Consider the following 23,612-nt stretch of genomic DNA (forward strand, 5'->3'; position numbering starts at 1 on the left):
TATTATCTGGCTGGATTCCTCCCACATTTCCAAAAACACATTTAAATGTTTCATTGAAATGTAACGTGGATTTAAGACAAGTGATTTGATGTGTTTTGGTTATAAATAAGACATTCCAGTAGCTTTAAATGTTTTACTGTCTGCCTGATGGCCACAACTTGAAGATGAACTTTCACTTTAAAACATACACATGCCATTAAACACATTGAAAATAGCTCTGCTGAAGACATTAGCAAATACAAGAGCCTCCTGATTTAATGTACAAGCCATTTCCACGTTCTTCAAAGTAGATGAGTCTGTTTGGCTTAAGTGCATTTATAAATGGATGCATTCAGCTTTAATTAATTTCATGAGCACAAAGAAAAATTTAAGTCTCCAAGTAGCTTTCACTTTTTCAATTGAGGTAAGCTGAACTATTCTAAAAAGCACAAAAGTCGTGGTTTTCAATAATAAACCACATTCCAGTATAGATATATTCAATAGCATTAGTTTACTATGCTCCAGTGCATTCAGTCTGTCTACTCAATATACTTATTTTCAATATCATTAATTTACTATGCCCCAGAAAGCTTTGAATTTAAAAGAATGAGTTTACAAATTCAATGTCTATAAAACCGTCTTGCCCCTTGAATATTTTTACACTTTTATTGCTTTTAGAAATAAGTCAAGACCAACATAATTTAGTTTTTTTGGAATATTTATAGTTATTTTATGTTAAACATTTTTCTATAATTATCATTTTGTAGAAATGTGCTTTCACTCTGATATTAAAGTATTTTTTTTTCTTGTCAAAACTCAAATTTTATTGATTATGATTGATTTGTAAAAGCAAACGGGTAGAAACATCCTTGAGGGTGGATAGTTTTTATAGGCACGGTAAAAGTGTAATGTGAAGTTGTAGCATTCTGCCTTGTAAAACAAAAGGAGATTCTTTATTTCAGCCTCTAAGGCCTGATTTCTTTTTACTGATTTCACAAAATGCATTGAAACAGGGAGATGGTAAAAATGGAATTTCCCTTCTTACCTATTGACAACATTTTAGGTTAGCACAAGGCATTAAAGACATCCTTTTGTATCTTGTTCCACCTCATGGTTTGGCTGTGACTCTCCAATAGAAAAGAAGGATTAGCTCATAAGGTATGACTGTCTGAGAAATTAAGAGTAATGTAGTTACGTTCTTTTGTAATTGGTAATGTATCATGTGTATGACCTCCTTATTTGTTCATCCCTGAATGCACTCTCTTGTCTCCTGGAAAAAAAATTGCCAGTTAAAAATAGTTAAATTCACAACAAATTTGATTGTGCTTTAAAAGCACAGAAAATGGCAGGGTGATATGACATGAAATCATATGCTTTCCCTAGAAGTATAAATAATTAGAATTCTACATATGCTACTATAGATAAGAGTCAATTTCTTCAGGTCTACCTGCTAATATTTGAAAGGTTAAAGTAAAGCCATGATTAGATTATCTACTTTAAAGTGTAAATAGTTATTATACCAAGGTTTAAGCTCTATTTGCTTTGTGACTGTTTACGTGTAAGCATGGAGATCTACAGATCTCAAGTAAAATTCATGCAAAGCATTTTGGGTTATAGAATAAAATTGGAAAGAAAATAAAAATAAATGGCATACCCTTCAAATTAAAGGAACTTATTCCTGAAAACCAGACAGCCCAAAGAGGGAACAATTTTCTAAACAGCTGAAACAACTAATGTGTTCTAAAATGTGTGCATACTTTTGTATAAATATGCAAGCAGCTGTGTGAGGTCTAATCATGTTAGTGGTTTCCAGTGGGTAACTTTTCTCCTATCATTGTTATAGAGATTTATGATATTCCACCATTTGAAATTACTGCCACAATACCTTTATTGCAAAGTTCTGTAAAGCAAGGACAAAGCAGTGCCCTACAGCAGGGAAACAAATTCAGACTAGGGGTTGCTTAATGCAAATAAATTGATAGAACGCTAAGTATTACTCCAGGCAAAGCCTTCTGCTCAGCAAGATCTTGGTCTGTGTTTCTTTGCCCTGGAATGATTAAATATTTTTTAGCAGTCCCAGGTATCAGCAACCCAGGTCAAGCTTAGTGAAAGATATAAAAGGTGGCTTTGGTCTGAGTCTGTCATGGTTATGCAATGTATTTTTCAGCTTGAGGAAATAAGAGCAAAATATTGCAAAACTTAGAGCAAAGGAAAATTTGTTCGCTACATTTCTCAAGCTAGAAAAGATAAACTAATCAAATAATTATTTAAATAGATATTTAAAAAATCTGACGTTTCCTTATGCTTCACAATCTGGACTCAAACTATATTTTATTCCAATTTTGTTTGAATGTCAAGGAATATTTCATGTTATCAGAAATGCAATTGCAGATATTAAAAGCAAAAAGGTTTAGGAGTCATTACTTTGTTTTGTCAGTTAGTGATAAAATAACAATTACTAGAAAATTAACTGAGCCCCATAATTTTATCTTATACATTTATTTCTATTTGCCTGTAATTCCCTGGGCTATGGCAGTAATGGACTGCACTTACCTTTGCTTTTACAATTAGGCCTGTGATCGAATTCTGTGGATAAGTGCACCAGACCTGAAAAGCTGTACCTTTTAAAGGCTTCACGCTTTTTACACTTTTAACCTCCCATGAGAACTAAGCAATTCTGGTGCATATATGATCAAGCAAAACCCAGATCTATTTACAACAAAAGAAATATTTGAAGTCTTGCCTGAACTATGTTTTGTTTTTTGAACATCAAGGGTCCTGGCACACTTGATGTCTGGCATCTTCATTATGAATCAACACAGTACATCTTCAGAACAGAATTATGCACAAACAGAAAAACACACAAAACCAAAAACATAACATACAAACAGAGAAGATGAAAAAATCCCAGTGTGCACCTTTCACAGATGGCTGTTGTATTTTGTCCAGGGAAGGAACAGATGCAATGCTTGACATTTAGAATGAGGACAATGTTAATAAAAGGCAAAAAAAGACCTCTGTTAAAAATGTACATGATTAAACATCAGTTGCCAGCTAAAGAGCAAAGACATTTAAAGAGTCGCTCTAAATTCACAACAACAGCAAAGAGGAAAGTACTGAAATTTAGAAAAAGAATGACATGAAGAAATCCTGAGCAAGAGAGTGGCAAGTGCCTCACTTTCCTACCTCCAGGTTTACCTAATTAGATAAGGCCTGGAGAGAGCTCCAAACCACAGTCGATGGGGCAAAGCCAGAAACAGAATCCCTGAAGTGTGTCAAGGTAGATGTCACAGGCCACAGAAAAACTGCTGCCAAAGAGAAACCAGGGCAGGGAAAGGAAAGCACTGAAATACCCCACTGCTTGGCCAAAATGATTGGAGGTTAGGACCTAAATTACTACAAATATGACATTATTCCAGTATGATTTGTAGAAAGAAACATAGTCCCGACACACAGGAGCTTGTGTGAATGAGCTTTACTAGTGTGGACTTCATATAATTCAAAGGCTATACTAACCACTCAAATTTCTGGCTTAAATGTGAAGATTTAATTTCACAATTAAGGTAATGTCTATTTCTCTTTATTGAAGAATCTTAAATCTAAGGTTTGTCAACTGAAGACAGAAAAGGGGATTTTTTTTTTTCTTTTTTAGCAAACATAAAAGCATCTGCTGTGGCAAAGCAGGGTGGAGAAACAAAATGAGCAAAGCTGTGCAAACCCATTCAACTGCAAAAAACACATTGCCTGAGGTATCTTCTGTAATCTGATATCAAATATTCGGAACAATGAAAACAGGCCTCAGAGAGGATGGAGGTTCAATGGAGGCAATCGGGAAAGTAGAACTTGAAGAAAAAGAAAAAGCATGAAATACCTTTGTTTAAATTGACTACATTACAGTTGAAATTGAATGTGCCCGTGCATGTGCGCGTGTGTGTGTGAACACATGCAAGCACAAGCTTGGAGCTCCAACACCCTTCCCAATAGTTTCCATAATCTGTCATTTCCTGCTGTGTTAGCACCCAGGAACATCAAATGAATGAGACGCCTGACAGGTCTCATTCTCTAACACCCATATGTCATCCTGTCACAACCTTTTTTTCCTCACCATGCTCTGTCTGCTTTGCCAAAAATTCTTTTTTATCTCCTAACATTTCTTCTGACTCAGCCACTTCTAGCCTGCCACCTCTCTGTTTGTCTCGCTTACCACCACATCCTTCTCTCTAGTTCACCTCAGATCACTGTGGATGCTGCATTTTTATCAATGAAAATAGGCCAAGCATGTTTCTTTTTCTTTGCTGAAGGAGATGTGGTAGCTTATCAGGCATTATGCATAACATATACCGCAGAGTGGGATTCAAACCCAGGTTGTTCTTACTGCAATGTAACAGTGTTACTAACTGCACCACCGCAACACACACCTTGATATATGAAAGACACTCTACACTCAATACCATTTTCATTACTGCAGCAACATTTTCTGAAGGCACAGGGTTCTTTTTAGATAGATAAAAAAAACAAAACAACTATGATTAATTACAATTGGACTATATTTTAATTTCCTTCATTAGGGCAAAACAAAAAGGAATTGAAAAATTCAGTTGAGGAAAATTTATATTATTTAAGAGTCATTTCCCTCTTCAAAACTGAATAATATCCTTTATGAAAGTGTACATAATGAGTCAGTCATACAATTAAATTTTTTGATCATAATCATTTATTGTTAGTTTGGCTATGTGCACATCCATTTCTCTGCCAATCTGCTGCTGTTACTACTGAGGGACAAATAAAAGAGAAAGCAGCAGCTTTGTACAGTTTCTACCTTTTGGTAATTTTGCATAATATTTTCTTTATAATTAACTACAACAGCAAGGTAGGTTGCTATAAGCATTACTTTAACGTCGTTAAACTCCTTTCTGTCAAACCAAGCAGAGAAGTGGCCAAAAGAACCAACTAAATCAAAGAAATTATTTGCTGCTTTAAAAAATTGTCTTCTAAAGCGTGGTATTCAGTCAGACATTATTTTTATTGTAAATGGTAAAAGAAACAGTTTTTTTCTTTCACTTCATAGCTAAAAAGCATTATGAGGTATTGAAATCATCACAGATATACCTAAAGTTGTAAGTATCTCAGATTAAACATCGGAAGTTAAAATTAACAAGAAGTTTTTGCCATCCAAGGTTATTTTCCGAGCACGGTAGAGCAAACTGATCGAAAAAGGCTGACATGCCGCTTCATTTTATTTAATGTTGTAGAAATGCGTCCCGTGAATACTTGTAAAAATACATTAAAAATGCATGGCATCCAGCTAATAGACAATTTTTCTGTAACAGTTTTAGGCTAGAAATAATATTTTGATACTAGTAAACAGCGAGGGTACAGTTTAAAAAAATAAACCAAAGATATGACATCAGTAGGAATACTTGACAGTGGTTTGCAACAGGATGCAGTTTGCTGAGTGGAAGACAGACCAGCTGTAAACACGGCAGCATAATGGCTTTTATGCAATAAAGATAGCATGGAAGAGGTTTGGATGCTAAATGAGCACAACACCCCTCCCTTGTCCTTTTTCCGGAACACTCCTACATATTTCTCTTGCTTACACACACACACACACAAAAAAAAAAAAACATGGCTGGCTGTTTGCAAAGTCATGGGGAAAAAAAAAACAAACAGCGTTGCTCATCACTTTTAAGGTAAAAATGTCTTTAAAAGTGAAGCTGTCGATACACACAAATCCACTAAAAATACTGAACTAACACCTTAAATCACAAAACAAGGATCCAGCAGATCATGACATACAGAAATTTTAAGATCAGGAGTTGTTGGTTAATATCAAAACAGTATTAAACTGTTAAATCTTTCAACAAAATATACGTGTTCTGTCTTTCAATTCAAATATTTTCATTGAGAATATGGTAATTAGGGATGCTGCAGACATGTCCTTTCTGCATTTCACAATTTAAATAATGTTCACTAGAAATCATATTTGGAAATGTGACCCAGAGCTAGCTCATAAATTCAACAACCCAATTCAAATATATGTATAATTAAAAGCTTGTTTATGAATATATGAACCAAACTATCAGTGTATCATCTGATGAGCACATACACAGTGATTGCATTTACTGATAGTTTCCAGAGGGGGAATTTAGGATTAATGATGGAATATTAATGTAACATGCAAAATGGTGAGTATCTCAGCTGTCACAGTCCCTCCTAATGAGAGGAAAGAGATGGTAGGAGTGTGAGAGAGGCAAAAAAGAAGGGGATAACAGTAAACTAGTTGGTTGTAAAAACAGGAAACAAAAGTGTGAAAAAGAGAGATGGGTATGAATTATAACAGAATGTGAGTGATAGCCTTGTTAACACGTACCAGATTCAGGCCAACTGAGATACATCTATCTCTCCAGCTGCATTTTACAACTATACACACCGAAGAATAATTACTAAAGTAACTACATCATAAAATTGTTATTTTTACTACGCTGCAGTCACATCATTATTCAGTAGCACATACCAATCCTTTGGTATTATTACCGCAATGCAGACATATCATTAGATAGAATTCTCTTGAGCCACTAGTGCAGTGTCTTCCTATCCTTCCTTTGTAATGGTAGAAATGATGGCTCCTTCTTTGTATAGACTCCATAATTACAAAGCAACAATCCAGAGAAAACATGTGAGACTAATGAGGTGAAAACTTACAGGTTTAAACACAGATTCTAATTCACTTCATGTTTTTGTTAACTTCCAAAATCGTCAGAACTAAATTTGCTACTGGTTAGTTCAGCATGTTATAAAACATCAACTTTTTATTTTTAGGTTGGTATCAAATCCAAAACAATAACATGATTAATTGTAGTTTGGTGAAAAAAAATAAAATGAAAAATAAAGTATTAATCAGACTTCTTTTTTTAAATTATTATTATTCCTTATAATCCATCCATGAATCCATCAAACCATAAATCATCAATCAAGCAGGGAAGCTAGAAGTCATAATTTATTGCTACCAATAAATTTGATGTGTCATCATTCCTTTCAGAAACAATTAAATGTTTTGTGAAGTTCATGTTTTCTGATTCGTGGTAATAGTGTTATGTTAAGTGCGTAAGACCAAATTTAACTGTTGAATCAAAAAGGAAAAAACAATTTTTTTTGTTTTTTTTAATGGCTGATGCTTGTCAAAAATTTATGGTGCGTCATCTCAGCTTTGCTGTGTATTGTTACATTCACTCAAAGTTATGCTCATTATTTTAGCAAAGTAATTGTGACACACGTTGAGCATAAAGAGCATGCTACTTTATGAAAAATTTGACTAACAAACCAGGGACATTTTTTACCCATAAGTTATTTTCTCAAACTGGGTCATCTATGACAAAACACAGAGTTTTTTGTCATAGATCTCATCCCACTGCATTGATGTTGACCAACATCCCATTCCGCAAATCATTGTACAAGAGAAACTATGGTTGTGAAAATAAATGCTGTTTTTTTTTTTTTTTTTATCTAACTCCTACAAAACCCTTGAAATATTGTCAATTACACTTTGTAATTTAGAACAATTCAAAGACACTGCAATTAATTCTAGAATTGTTTGTAAATGAAAGGGGTCATTTCCAGAGGTAAATTTGTGCCCTCAAAATCTGCTTTTACTTGGTAAATGCTGAGAAAATGGAGTGAGGCTAAAGAAGAGTCTCAGATAACTAGTCTGGCTCCTGAAATAGGTACCTGCAGTTGAAACATGTATCTTAAAAGCCATTATTATTAGATGATGAATGAACTGAATGCGTTGATAGTATGCCAAAGCACAAAGACTTTGTGGTAAGAGATATTCTTGTATGCTGACTGAACACACTTTACCTAAGAAATGTTGCTGTCATCTATCCTTTTGAATAAAAATATTTTTATCAGTTAGTCCAAACAGTCAGAGACCGAATGAATTAATATCTCGAAAAATTTTAATAGAAAAAAAATATATACATATGGTTATTCTTAAAAATACTATGTTTACACATAACACGCCATCATAAAATTGTGATTTCCCTTTACAGACATGATTTTTCAGATGGCTGACTTCTTGGTTTGTTTTTTCTAAAAATGCATGTCGAATCTGATTCCTGTAACACAACGAGTGGTGGACTGCAGCTGTCAAGTTAATATGTAATTAAAAGTAAATTCACCACAAAGGTACAGTGAAAGACTACATGATAAAATAATGACTTGTCTTAGCATGAGAACTCATTACTTATTAGGGTTCTGCTGTCTTTTCGTAATTGCATTCACATCAGAAGATAAAAATTAAAGTTAAGTGTGGACAGGGTGTTGGGATTTCAATATACCTGACTGACAGTAAGAAATCCAGGTGAGCAGAACTGCTTTACCTAATTGCCACTTAGTCAAGTAGCTTTAATCGGTTTACTCATCACCATTAGAAATATTTTCTTATGTTTTTTTTTCTTTATAACCATGGTTTATTTCTCAGCAACATTAATATGTTTTAAATATTGCTTTTTGGGGCAGTAATTTCAAGAGAGCTACTCCTGTCATAACTTTCACTGTATGATCCATATGTGGAGCTAATAGTAGTTCCGAACTCCTGGCAAATATTCCCCAGAATATGAATTGTATTATCCTACATCCTGGAGCACCTGGCAGTGGTCTTTCTGTGGTCTTTATAGGGCTAATTAGCAAAATCCCCAAATCTCACTCACCCACCTAATAACCCTGCTAGTTTCTGGCCACTGGTTTTGAAAAGTTTCTATGACACTTAACTATTAGTTCTCTGAATGTATATAGGTATGTTATAATTTATTACAGAGAAATTTTAAACTATAAATAAACAAGAAGAGAAATGTGATAGAATGAACAAAAGCCAAGGTTATTCCAACTTTTCTGGGGAATTTTCCTACAGTGAAATAAACTGTGTTGCAGAATAAATGCCAATTAACACATGTCATCACATCTATTTGAACTGATGTCAAATGTTATGTTCACTTTCAATAAAATCTGCCCTTAAATTAAGAAATACATTCAAATAAAGAAACTATCTCCTTTTGATGAGCAAGGCTGCAGCAGTTAATATATACATATTTCTTCACGGAAAAGTTTCAAACAAGTGTGGGTAACTCAAAAATTGAAATGCTCACAGGTGAGAAGCTGCATTTAATTCACAGCACAGCCTACTGTACATACACAAGTCAAAATTGAAGAGAAAAATATGTCCTAAATTTTAGTTTAATATTCTGGTCCTTCACTCAAACCCCAGAAGGAAATCATTACTTCTAGCCCTCTAAATATGCATGTGGTTAATTATGCATCTTGTTACCACTGGCTAATCTGCATAAGACTCTTATGTATTAAGTCCCTCTCATTACCATTCAGAAGGCCATTTCACAGGTGTGCCAAGTAAGTGCACTGTACAACATATTGTAGCTCCCCCCCACCCCCAAAAAAAAACAGATAAAAAAACAAACACACACCAACAAGGAGTCCATAAACAAGGCAGGAAGTGCAAGCACATATGAATATTCAAACGTGTACAACGACATGATCAAACAAGCAGACGTATGCTCACTCAAGCGTACGGGCTCCTAAAAATGTACACGTGCACATACAGGCGGGAGCAGTGGACACCCACCAAGAAGCAGACACATTCTGCAACCCTGGTGACAGAAGGTCCAGGTTCCCTTGAATGGGTGGCAGTTCAGCCTGTGCCAACTCATTAAGAGCACAGCTGGCCATGTGGGTTGGAGTAGAGTAAAACCACAGGGGTCCTCAGATGAGCTTCCAGTAGATTTTCACACAATTGTCAAGAAGACAAAAAGCTCTTTGAGGCACATTGTGTATCATTTGCAAGTGAAACTTGTTCAAAACCGCCGAACTACTTGACTGATTTACTCTTTTGCTTGTGAGAATGCATCCAGTCTTTGGAAAAAAATAAAATAAATCAAGCCTGGATTTTATATTTACTTTGTGAAACAAGCGTTAAAGTCTTCAAGCCTCTTGAAGATAAAATATTATTTTCCTTCACTACAAACTTCAAACACTGAAGTTTATCCCATGCTGCTACACTGGCTTACTGTATGTGAACTGAAGCTGCAAAGTGCTAATGTAAAGTAAACAGGAGCGTAATAACTGCTTGTAAACAGGAAGGGACTCACCCAGGTTCCATTTGAGTCCTGTGGTGACTGTTTGGCAGGGTGCACCTACAGGAATGAGGCTGCACCACTCTTCCTCCAGGCTGGTGTTTACCCCAAGTCTGCTGGTTCCCTGCAGGCACATTGCATGAATGATGTGAATTGGTATGCATACAGATACTGTATATGAATGCAATGAAAATGTGAAGCAGGACTCCTTAAACCTCTTTATTCCCAACTCAGCTTCTACACTCACTCGCCAAGGGTCATTAAAATAAATGATTGCTCTTGTCAAAACTGTAGACCTTGTTTTACTTCTCAAAGTTTAAACTGATCTTGACATATTGAATTAGTTTTTGAGTCTCAAATCATCTTATAGATAGCTTTAACTACATTTTCAAGCAGCTTTAATCTGACATTTCACAGTAAGTAAACAAGTACAGTTTTTCAATAAATAGTTGCCAGTGTTAATATGATATTGTACGATTGTATGAACATTAAAAGGAGGCCTATTATTGAGGGATATTGCTTTGTGTAGAAAAAAAAAAGCATTTGCAATATTTCTAAATGCCACTCTCTTCCTCAAGAAACTGGGACTGGGAGTCCAAAATAAAGATTTTCACACAATATAGGTAGAAGGAAGTGTCCATCTTCTAGGGCAAGATATTTATGTACCTGTGAAGGATACGGTTTGAATAAAGCCATATGCCAGAATATAGAAAGGTCAAAAACAAGGTTCCTCCTATTCACAAAGTGGGACACTACAGAATTTGCCATTTATTGATATCCTCGAGCTATGTGGCTGAATGAAAAAAAAGGATGAATATAAAGTGCTTTGCAAAGTTATCCATACATTTTTTGAAGAGTGATAATGAATTCTACAAAACTAGCTTTCATGGCAAAGTTGCAAGAAATTCATTATATGGATATAATTACAATTAGTCAAAATTCCAATTTGGAATCTGGTACATAAAGATTTACAGATGTAAATAAAGGTATAAATATAGCTTAAGTTGATTCTATTAATATGTTGTTGAATCCAAATGCATTCTAATGCTGCAGGATATATCATAAATGCATTATTTTCACAATATTAATGTGCACCATAATAGTTTTGAAAAGGTTTGGTTGTACTGTGGTACTTTGTGATTGTTATAATAACGTTGTGAATTCAAACTTATCAAGCTAGAGCAATTCAGGCTGCGAGACGGAGCCTTACTGCAATAGATACCCAAAGCTGACCTGGATGACATTACTGAAGGTACTGAAGGTATTTAACAATAACCTCAAAGATTTCCTACTACTGGGTGACCATTTTGCAATCCACACTTTTCGTAGTTGTATTTGTGAAAGACAAATTAAAAACCATGTATTATTTTTGTTGAGTTTGAAAGTTCCACACTAGCTTCTGTTGGTTACCACATGGAATTCCAATGTAATATGTCACAGTTGTAATGAGAAAACAAATTAAGAGGCATGAATAATTTTGCACGCTGCTTTTTCTTGAATATGGAATGCTTCTGATGCCACATTTTAAAACATAGTACTTATAGCAACATCTGTCACCTAAACCTATAACAATCCCATAGATGAACGCAATCACTTTAAGTTGACACATTTATTAACTTAAAAGTGTATGTTTAAAGTAGTGTTTTCATAGCTTAGCAACCTAGTACTGTAGAGCCAGGAGGAAGGAATGATGGCAAATATTTAGGCTTTGGAGCTTTTGGTGTTCAGAAAAAAAGCAGTGGTTATTTTCTAAGCATAAGCACAGATTAAGTGTGTTACAGTGACAGAAAGGGAATATGTGAAGAACAGGCATAAAAGGCAAAAATGTATTTCCCCAACTACAGATATGCCCTATTCCATTTAAAGAGGTCGTTTTTCTTTGGTAAAATAAATTCCCCAAGACATGAAAAACAAAACTGAATGACATGTTGCCAGTAATAGAAAAGGGTAGATAAAATACTTTTTTTTAATTTTAAAATGGAATAAGAAAAATTAAAAAAATCCATAACTATTCTTAAATAGTACATAAATATGCAGTTGACACACTGTTGCTTTTCTGACAAGACTAAGATGCACCAGTTAATAAGCCAGAGATTATAATAAACCAATTTTGCCTTGATTTGCTCTGATCGGTGATTGGCAGGCAAAATACTGAAAAAGTATTTTTTTCTCCCTGCAAAATAACTTTCATTTTACAGTTTACAACGTTAAATATATATATTTTGATGGATTTTTATTAAGTTAAGTATTTAGGTCAGGGAGGTATTTTTTGATGGATAAGTTAAAATAATATTGTAATTCCTTAATTTTCAGTCAAAGTCAAAGCTTCTGCCGCATATTTTTTCTCTTCCTCACATTACAGTCCCAAGAAAAGAATTAAAAAAATCCTAGTCTAGCTCTCGTAGGCTCATCATCATTCCACAGTAGACCTTGAAAGTGTCCCTTAAATCAATTCATAGGCTGTTAAACAACCGCATTTCCTCAAGAGCAAGGTTTACCTTGAAGCTGATACCACTGTGTCTCCATTAACATGAGGACCACGTTAACTGGAATGCAGGAATATAATGGACAACTTTTGCAATAACAACGTCTGATAGGCACCCCATTTTGAATAGCTCAATTGCTTAATTCTGTTGTGTAAATAAGCAAATACTGAAGATACTATTAAGGCAACAGGTTTAATATTAGTTTAATGGAAGTCACATGGTGATTAAAGTAAAGGTCGCACCAACCACAGTTTTGTAATTTCTAATTTAACAAAGAAAGAACTTTTATCCTGTAACTACCAGCTGCAATTTGGCAAATTAATTACCATGATAGTTATGAATTACATTAGACACACGTTGAACAACGAGGCAGAAGAGTGACAGATACTGTTGTGAAATGTCTTTTCTGTGCCGATGGTCTGACATCCACATGCACACGCATATACGTTGGCAGAACTTGTCATCCTGGCTCACTTCCGTATTTATTTATACTTTTTATTTAAATGCTAAGTCTTTCCTTAGTTTACTCCAGCAGAGAGGCTTGGATGATTTAACACCGCTCGAGTATCACATTTCATCTTTTACATCAGCCGCCTCACTGACAAGTCTTACTCCTTCAAAGAGCAGCAAGTAAATAAGGTTGTAGTTTAAAGCTTGAACCAGTATGCTGGACTGAATTACAGCAGAGATTGGACAGATGCATCATTGCACATTGTGTGTCCCACAACACACAGAGCAGGGCCCCTAGAGCCTCTACAGAGGGTGGCTTACATCTCAGAGTAAATATCACTCTGGTTAACTGAGACTCAATAAAGCACATCTTCAGAGAAAAGCAAACCGAGCTCAGCACACCTTCTGTCCTTACGTTATTTATTTATGAGACTCGAATTAAGCAAATTTAGCACTACCTCGAGACTGAGACTGATTAAAACATCCTCCTGTTCTGCAGAGTCTCAGAAATAAAAGTCTCTCTACCCATAATTTAATAGAAGATATGATAATTTTGCAGTGTTCTGAGACTGCGATTGAAAACACACGACTTCTGCATATTTCCTGGTGGCATAATTATACTCAGAAACCTTATTTGGGAATCAAATAAAATAAGACAAACAGGTGCAACCTTGATTAAATTTGAGCTTATTTGTGGTTCACAGATTCAGAGATTTAATCAAAAATAATGAAACATACTGAATTTACTGAATAAAACATGAGGGATTAAGGGAAGGATTTCACCTTTTTATTGAGGGTTTAACGTTTATAGAGTATTTTTTCTGTGGCGTTTTAATGGATGATCATGGTGCTATTGAGTATTCGATTTCTGAATAATTGTTTGACAGTAAACACTTCAAATACATATGTAATTTGAACAAACAGTGAGGCGCTTTTAGAAGGTTGAGCTCACCTTCATGTACAGGAATGTGAGGCACTGGCAAATTGGAGCTGCGTTGACAAATGAGCTTAATTTACCCTTGCTGAAGTTAAGATTAATTGGAGGTGTTGAGGTATGAAGCAGCAAATGACAACGCGCCTTTAGAATAACGACAAGAAGTATGACGAGAAAGCAAAAGAGTGGGGTTTGCTTTGGTCATCAGAAGGCATCACAGTTGTTTGTCCCAAAGACTTCAGAAAGGAGCAACTCAGCAGAGAGGTTGAGTGGCTGTGGGCTCAATGCATGTTCTAAAAGGCAGGTGTTAAGCCCACTTGTAAACTCAATCATTGGCGGAGCATGAGAAAGTGGCTGGCATAGAAAAAACGGAGAAAAGAACAATTTGAGTGGCATCAGGAGAGTCTCCAGCTCTTACTTTCACAACAGCAAATTGGGACATTATACAAGCAGAGCAGTGTGTAGATGAGTGAGGAAGTGAGAGTGTGCATGTGTGTTTTTGTTCTTGAAGTGATTACTTGACAAAAAAAAACAAAGCTTTCAACTCTCTAATCAAGGTAGAAACAGAGCGAGAAAAACATTTTTGAGGGAGAATAGAAAATAGGGAGAGCGCCTAGGAGATGGATGATTTGGAAGTTGTTCAGGGGCAGTGTTAGCCTAGTTTGAAGAAAATAGATTCTGAGCCTGCTTATGTATGCAGTAATTATATGCATCTTATAGGGAACATATAGTTATAATAAAACCATGATAAAAGTTCAGGTCTTTGGAGGCTGTCATTACGTGAATATAATACTTTCTTCCACAGAATGGATCTATTGCTTTACTTTTGCTGCAACTAGGTGTTGGTGGGTTTAGGAATCTATTTTCCATACAAGCTTAAAGCAAAAAAAAAAGATAATTTATTTGCTTTAAAGTATGGTAACAACAATTATTTTAACTGCTAAAGCGACACAGTTATAAAGTTAACTTTAGTCATATATGCAGGTTTTAAACTGTAGTTTTCCAAAGACTAATCATCATTTTTTTTTGTAGTGTGGTATTGATATGAAGCCAGGTTTGAAGATTATACCAGTAAAACAATCAGAGGAAATGATAGTTAGAACGAATGACCACTAGATTATGTAGCAAATCAACAGGAGATAATGGAAATAAGCCAGAAATACAATTTACTTACAGGTCTGAGTAAGTATGCCAAGCTTGTTTCCTGTATGATCAAAACAGGCAGCTGTGTCATGGACTGAGCATGAAAGAGCGTCTCAACCGATGCCATGGTTTGGTCAAATCTCCCTGCGAGCCCACCCAGTGTCACTATGGTGTCCACCTGTGAAGAGAATTGAATACCAGGGAGTGTTTCTATATATATATATATATATGTTACTCGCTGGAGCCATGACACCACATTTTCTTCAAGTAGAATCTGACAATTATGTCAAAACATCCAGTCGTATAAATGAGATCCCTGAGTCAATTCAGGAGATTAAAATATGAGGTGCAAATCAATGGAGCTAGATTATATTGCATCTAAATTTTGAGCCACTTGTTTGCTTAACCACCTTATGTACTGTTCTCAGCAATTCTATCTTTATACTCCCCAAGCAGTCTGAGTGAGTGCTGACAGCCCTAAAACCCAACAGAGTGTAAAGGGCAAAAGAGCTTTCACTGCCAGTATCACCAGCAACAAAAATGAACCAAGTTCCGTCAATCACACACACATCGATGTTTTTTTTTACGTTTCCATTTTCATTACCTTTTTAAAGGTTCAGCAGCATTGGTTAGCCTGGAGCAAAACAAAATTATATAAGACTTCATGGGTAGGAAAACAAAATACACCCCACTATTTCAATATTTTATAACAAGAAAGCATTTGGTTCTTTTTCTAAAAAGTACTACCAAATGAAAATTGTTAATATAAACAATGGCACAAAAAAAAAAAAAAAAAGAAAAAACTTTTTTATCAGGACACACGAGTGGAACTATCAGTTAATTTAAATAGGTACATACTTTTGGCTTTCGCTTGTTTTGTTTTGTCCTCTCCCGAAGTAAAGTTCAATTTTGTTTTGTATGTCTAGTCCAGTTTAATTTTAAAGTATTAAGTTTCACCATTATAATTAACATTTGATATATACTTCCTCATAAATGTTGTCTTCATGAATACCTTTACTTTTCATATGTTTTGCTCCACAATATAAAATACTTCTCACTGGTATGTCTCTCATTTGGAACAGAGTTTTGCATTCCTCTTTTAGATACGCGCACTTTGACATGAAAACCTGCAAGCGTTACCTTCAGACTGTGTGATGAAAGTTAAAGGTTCTTGGAGATTTCTTTTTCCAGGAGTCTGTCTGTGCTTGATCTTTTTATATCCTTTACCAAACTCCCAGACATCTCCAACCTTTTTTTCTCGAGGTTTTGGAAAACACGTCAGATCTTCGCCTGATGACCTCATCCATTTCAATAATAAAGAGAATTTGGTATTGAATATGTCAGTGGTTTCAAATAACACTGATATCAACAAACTTTGATATCTTATTTGCTATGAGCTTATGGACATGAAGAAGTAAAGATTGATTTGGTTCTATTTGCTTGATATGCAGGGGAAACATTTCTTAAAAAAGTTATCAGTTTTTTTGGAACATTTTTTTTATTTTACTACAACTCCTATTAATAAAATGTCAGCAATTTGTTATAATTACATAGGTTCTGCTTGTTCTCCTTTCAGTGTGCATCTATTATCCTAATTTAAGTTTTTGCAGAGTGACCTCCAAAATCTCATTTTGTCAATTTGATCATTTCACCTTATTCACCAAGTTTCATCAGTGAAAAAAAAAAAAAAAAAAAAAAAACTTAAGATCAAACTAATGGGAAATAAATTATCAATCTAAATGTGTCACAAGTTACTTCCTCCCTCAGGAGATGGAGTTAAAACCAAACAGAGTGCTGAGATTGAGGTTATTTCAACATCTGGCTGACACCCGCGCATGATGAAACATCGTCTAAGCTGTAAACAACAAGGTTTGATAAACAAACTCCCCTCTGTGAGGGAGATGCACTGACAGAGATGGAAGGGTTCAAAAAATGCTAACGTTGCTGTTAAACCCTTCACTGTGATTTGGTAAAGATTACAAAATCACAGGACAAACTGTATCAACCCACAGACAGAAATTTATCTCAGTAAACAAGACATACTTGTTTTATGCATGTGCTCAGGTCGAAGCTGCAGATTTTTTTTCTTCTTCTGAATCTGCAATTCCAGCTGCATGTTAGGGTTAGGAAATTCTTGTGGTCCAAGAATTTCACCCAGTAAATTTATGTAATGTAAATCACAAAACGATCACTAACTCAAAGCTGGTGGTTGTGTGATTATCTCAAAGTAAGATCAGAAAGTGGTTAGAAGGTAAAGTTGCTTTCTGAAGTTAATGGAATGTGATGTCTTTGCACCTTAACTTCAAATCATACATATAGTAAATAGAAAGATTAAGGCTGCAAAACATGTTGGGAAAACCACCACTTTCCTTTTATTAGACACAGCTGTTCAATTGATTTTTAACAGAAATGTTGAATCAAGGCAATGCATTTAGGAATCTAGATACGGCTTGTTGAAGTTAAAACTAAATGGGAGGAAAGACAGCATGAGTTAATTTCAACATGCCGCGGTGGTTTGAGGACAGATGGCCTGGTTTGACATCAACAAACAACTGATCGACTGTGATATTTATTCACAAATCTCACTTGGGTTTAAAGACAACAGTGAGAAAAAGAGAAAATATTCAGTGTATAGCGGTATAGTGGAAAAAAATCCCGTGATAGTGTCAGAGCTCTAAGAGGAATGGACATGCTAGTTCAAAATGACAAAACAACAATAAGACGCTTTATAACCACTCATTGCAACCAAAGTAGGCAGAGTGCCACCGCTGAAGGCACAACACATAAAATCTTCAAGGAGGTGGGCAACAGAAGAGGAGACCTCACCAACTGCCACTTCGATCAGCAAAGATGAGGAAATATAGTTAGCAAAGAACTAGCAAAACAAAACCAGCATGGCAAATTGTATCTAGTATGATGAATCAAATGTTTGAGTTACTGGAGATAGTTTGATGCTGTGAGAGATATTTTCATTTCACTCTTTGTATTCCTTAGTTCTGTAAAACACTAAAAACTAATGAATCTGAATCTATTCTGTTCTTTTGTTTTTTTCCAAATGTGAATATCCACGGCTGCTCCGATTATAATATTTCTCTAAATATGAATGCATAGCATGTTATTAGCCTGCGTGTTTGTACAGAGCAAAGTCCTCTGTGCCTCTGACAACCCTGGCTTTGTTGCACAAGTATAGGCTACATGTGTGCTCTTTGTTATTTTTCCCATTTCTCCAGTGCCATTAATAAAATGTGTGCTGACACACATTTCATTAGTCAATGTTTGGAAAAAAAGCACTTCATAGCACAGCATAACCCAAACAATTCTGATCCATTCTTCGTAACTATAGTGTAAAGGGACCTTACATTTTAAAAGGAAAAGCATGTGTTTATGAACTGACATCTTTTCAATTCCCAGAATGGAAATAGTGACACAGGTACTTCCTGAACTTCTAAGGATTTATGTATGCAGTAACAGTATTTTTGTAATTTGCTTTGCTTTGGGTCTATTGCAAAAAGAACCACAGCTGAGAATAAAACATAATATTTTTGCTTCAGAAAAGCTGAGTTCATTTACCATTTCTTGTGTTGAATAAAAGCTGAATGTTGGTGGAAGGTTTTGAAGAAATAATTTCAATTTCCATTATTTTTAATGGAAAATTCACATTTTTAAGATAAAAGATACTGTTAGAATGAGTTAAATTTGCATTGAGAGTTAGCAAGCAACCATTGTGCATATATTATGGGTCCTTTCAGCAGAACAAAATCACAGTCCCTAATAAAATCTACAGGTTTCTTGAACATATGAAGGAGTTCACTCCAATTGCCTCCATGGTCACCAAATAAATCTACAGTAAATGTGTGATACTATTGTGTCATTATGGTCAAAAATCAGTTGAATATATATTGTCGATGCAATATTTGTACATGCACTATTGATATTACAAAGGACCCTTTGGGATGAAATGCCTACTGTGCTGAAAGCATGACATGTGAGAGAGACATTGGTGAGAAAAAGATGAATTTATCATCCCTATTTTCATAATTTCCTAATATTGTGCAGTCCTAATTTAGATCATGTAAGGCTCACAGCAACTTACAAACCCCTAAGTACCAAAACCTTTAGGGGAGTGCCAGTTAAACAGGAGTAAATAGAGTTTAATGTTTAATTTTAGCCTTATTTAAAACAGATGTAAAGTTGCTCAAAAAAAATTCACAGCTATCAGAGGAAAGCTAAAAACACAGCTTCTCATGAGAATAGGATGTCTCATGCAAGACAGAATGACAATGTAAGGTTACAGGAGAGAAAGACATTGTGCATTAGGCTTCAAGCTTCAACAAATGAGCTCAATCTTCCCTTTGCTTGCATTTTACTGGTGTTTGGAAACAACACCGGGGGGCAGTGGCTCGGTAAAGTGGCTGTCTTGCAATCTAAAAGCTGGGAGCTCCAATCCAGCTTTTCCTAGTCATATGTTGATGTGTCCCTGGGCAAGGCACTGAACACTAAATTGCATAATGATGGGCGTACAAGAATAGATGCACATTAGTGAGTGCAACTGGGTAAATGTGGCCCTAAAGTAAGGTGCTTTAAGTGAAGAGAAAAGCACAAAATACGTTTTCCCTTATCATTTATAATGTGCATTATTGAAAAATATTAGCTTTATTTTTTGGTTATTTCTTTTTTGTATTTATTCACTAAATCAACCACAAACCAGGGCAAGGAAGATATTTATGAGAGAATAAAGAACACTTCAACGAACAGGGTGTACAGAATTAGCTTTTCTCTATTGTGCTTGGCTGAAGGAGTTGGATCAAGCAGAAAGGCCTGTGAGATCAACGGAGAGAATCGTTGGAAAATGATGAACAGATCATAGCAGAGCAGAAAATTAAAATACAGGGTGCTGCCTCACTGTAAGCATAGACACAAAAAAAAACAGCCATCTCCAAAGCACATGCATGGTATTAAGGAGATAAGTACCTGCAGCCAGGGTACACATATTCCAAAAGAAAAAGCACCTAAATCCACTATAATCCTCTGACACGATTCCCGGGGATTTTAAAATCCTATTATTTCACTGAAATATTTCATTCTCTTAAAAGGGCTAAGTGGATTGAAATTCGCAAAGGTGAAAAGAAGGGAATATGACAATGCATTTTCTTAAATTCTTAGAGAAGTTTAGCTGTTCTAGTCCTATTTTGGGTACTAAAGAGAGCCAGAGTTCAAGTATGAAAATAAAGGGAAAGAAGGAAAAATCTTTCTGACAAAGAAAATCAGCAAATGACAAAAAAGAAAGCATTTTGCCAGGATCCTATCTTTTGCAAACAGTTGCACTAAAAAAAAAAAAAATAGCCAGCAACAGAAAAAAAACCCCAAAACTGGTTAAATAATTAGTCAAGGAAAAAATCCTAAAAACACACACACACACACACACACACACACACACACACACACACACAAGGGAAGGACAAATCTAGCAGAAACAATGTAAAAGCACACAGCGTGGTTACATGCGTGTACATGAGAAGTGAAAGTTTGCGTGCATCAAAGTGTCTTTCCCTTTGTCTTTCATTAGTTTAGAAATGTGAAGTGATTGGAACACTCTGCAGTGATTGGGGTAACACTCAACATGGTACTTACTGTGATAAGGGAGAAAATAAAAAAAAGGATATATAATAAAAGAGAGGAGAACAAAAGCGGGGGAAAAAACAAGAAATAAGACATCTTATGCCTGATCACTGTGTGAATATACATCTGACTGGACACAAAGCTCTGTTATCTTGCAGCTTAAGGAAGTATTGCAAATATCAGGGCAGAAAAAAAAAGAAAAAGAAACAAAATATGTCAAATATTGTAATTTAGAAGAGTCAAAAGCCCCTCTGGATTTTATATGTAGGTGTAAGAATACCTAATGTTATTTTCTCAAATCTTATTTCTCCAAGAAATGTTGAGTGAGCTTTGTTTTTGTTTTGTTTCTTTTATTTTTTTTTATTATTACCCATACACCCACATATCCCAGCAGGAATTTGCCATTGGTAAAACACAGTCTGGCGCTACTGACCTCTGAACATCTTTTCTTTAGCATAAGATGACTGAAAACTTTGCTTCAGGGAACTAAACATTCAGACAGAAAGAAGGACAGCAAAGACTACTTGTTTTAACCAAGGAGTCATGGTGTTGGATCAATAATTACATCAATGTAACATAGGAACCTTTTCAATCGCATTAAGCAACTTCAGTAAATATTCAACTTCCCTGCTAAACTGAAAGGGCCCTGATTATGTTCAAGAAATTAACGACCATTAAATGTCCATACAACTTAAAATTTGGTGTTTTTGCAATGAATCTTTGTAACACTTAAAACTCTAAATAAATGATCTAAGAAGAGTATATAGAACTATGCTATTCTAAAATAAAACATTCAGAGTGTAGAACAGGCAGAGCAGAACCCACTCATGGTCTCTCGTACTTGTTTCAGGAACAAAGGAAACAGTCAGATCTTTTCAAGCTGTTGGATTAAGATTGTGGAATACACTCCCACAGCACTTGCGATTGTTGGACTATACTGATGCTTTTAAAAAAGCAATTTAAGACAATCTGAAAAAAAATAAAAAAACTATTTTAGTCTCACAGCCTCCTGTGCAATTGTGTGTTGCTATTGTGTATCTCTTAGATGTCCCTTTCATTGTGTTTTCATAGTTCAGATTTTTTTTTTTTACTGTGTTTACCGTGAAGCACTTTGTGACTGCTGTCTGAGAAAGGTGTTATTTCAGATTGAAACTCCACAACGTTTCTCATCAGATTGATATCGGTCTTGCAAAACAACTAACTCCTACTTTTGTCAGCCTAATATTTTCTGGTATAATTTCCTTGTCAGGCCATCTATCTTGGGAAGTGGTCCAGTACTTAATGCAAAAAAAAAAAAAAAACATACATAAGACTGCCATCTTTGTACTTTAATCAGGGATCAGATTCTAAGGCATGAAATTTTTCTCCTTTTCCTTCTAAAAGTAACAATTGTAACCGGCTATATTCAGTACAACAGATCCCAGGAACAACATCAGACATCTCAGTCCAGAATGTGCGATCCTTGGCACAGCCAAAATACTGCGCAGGACCCTCAAGCTCCCAGGACCTGAGCTCAGAGAATAAGAACCACCCGCAGTGGTTCTTATATATATAATAAGAACTAAGTAATGAGAATCTTCACATCAAGGAATCCAGTCAAGTATATAATAATAAAAAAAATAATAATAATAAAAAAAAGCTGTTGTCAATTAGAAGCTGAAGCAGGATGAAAAGCAAGCCTGAAATTGAGCAGAGTGTAGTTTACCTGCAGCTTTCGTGTCTGTATCTCTTCCAGCATTTTTACAAGACATTTGGTGTAGTCGGTTAGATCCTGGTCAGCTGTTTCTATGAGCCTGCACCCCTATGGACACAATGGCAAATGAAAACACACACAAGAGCAACAAAACATGATTCAATATTTGTACCACAATACAGATAGTAAAGGGAAAACCAAGGGAGAGATAAGGAAAAGCATAACAAAGGAAAGAAAACAGAAAGGGAAGCAGACATGGAGAGAGGTATAAATCAGTGTTTTAGTGCTGTCTCGCTTCCCGCGGGTTGTGTTGTTGAATAATGTAGAGGTTCCAGTCAGTGGCCTTAAACTACAACATCTAGGTAAACAACCAGGCTATGGCTTTTTCCCATTCTCTTTTTCTCTCCACAGAGTCACTTTGCTTCTAAAATACGCCGTCTTCCTCATATCACTGGCACACACATACAACAATCGAGTTCACACAAAACTTGCTCGCCGCACTCCGTTTGATCACATCCATCCAACCTTCACTACCCTCCTCCTTCCATCACTTTTCCATCCCTGCTTTCTCATTGTCTCCCCCTCCCTGGTGGCTGCCTTTCTGTTCTCTCTCTTTTCCATTTATGCAGAATTATTCACCGTTTGCGGCAAATCTCTGAAGGAACGCCTCAAACTTTCCAATTGTTCTGCATCAAAAGCATTACCATAACAGTCTGTTCTCTTTCTCAAAAAAGGCATCGCTCTCTTTTTTTTTTTTTTTTTACACAACCTGTGTGATATTTCAGAAAACGGTGATAGAGACAGAGGAGGTGAAAAAGAGTGACAAACCTGAAGAAATCCCAATGTCTGTCATCTGGGGGTGTGTGCGCAGGTTGTGAGCATGTGTAAGCGAGAACGTGCATGCATATTTAAGTTTTAGATCTGCACCAGTAATGCATAGAGTGACACAGCGCAAAGACCACACAGGCTTTGTATTTCTTTTTCTCGGAGGCAAGTGTGTATGCTTGACTGATTTCCCCTGTATTAATAATTTATTGAATCGAGCCTGCAGTTTGACATTCCACTGACTAAAAACAATGGAAAGACCACCTCAAAGATCAATTTGCATTTTCTTTTTTAACCTTGGATACTTTTTGTCTCCATAGTGAAAGAAGGCAGTGAAG

General features: G+C 35.6%; 1 protein-coding gene across 3 annotated transcripts in view; it reads right to left on the reverse strand.

Annotated features, from left to right (window-relative positions):
* The window catches only part of tpk1 (thiamin pyrophosphokinase 1), a 67,721-nt gene that overhangs the window by 11,696 nt on the left and 32,413 nt on the right, over window positions 1–23,612 (reverse strand). For all 3 annotated transcript variants that reach the window (XM_055037735.1, XM_055037736.1, XM_055037734.1), the window contains 3 exons: window positions 22,462–22,557; window positions 15,169–15,315; window positions 10,140–10,248 (listed from right to left, as the gene is read on the reverse strand). In XM_055037735.1, the coding sequence (XP_054893710.1) occupies window positions 10,140–10,248; window positions 15,169–15,315; window positions 22,462–22,557 (352 nt within the window). The remainder of the gene's footprint in view (window positions 1–10,139; window positions 10,249–15,168; window positions 15,316–22,461; window positions 22,558–23,612) is intronic.

This window comes from Poeciliopsis prolifica, unplaced genomic scaffold, assembly GCF_027474105.1.
Source record: "Poeciliopsis prolifica strain line A6 unplaced genomic scaffold, Auburn_PproV2 SCAFFOLD012, whole genome shotgun sequence".
NCBI classification, from domain to species: domain Eukaryota; kingdom Metazoa; phylum Chordata; class Actinopteri; order Cyprinodontiformes; family Poeciliidae; genus Poeciliopsis; species Poeciliopsis prolifica.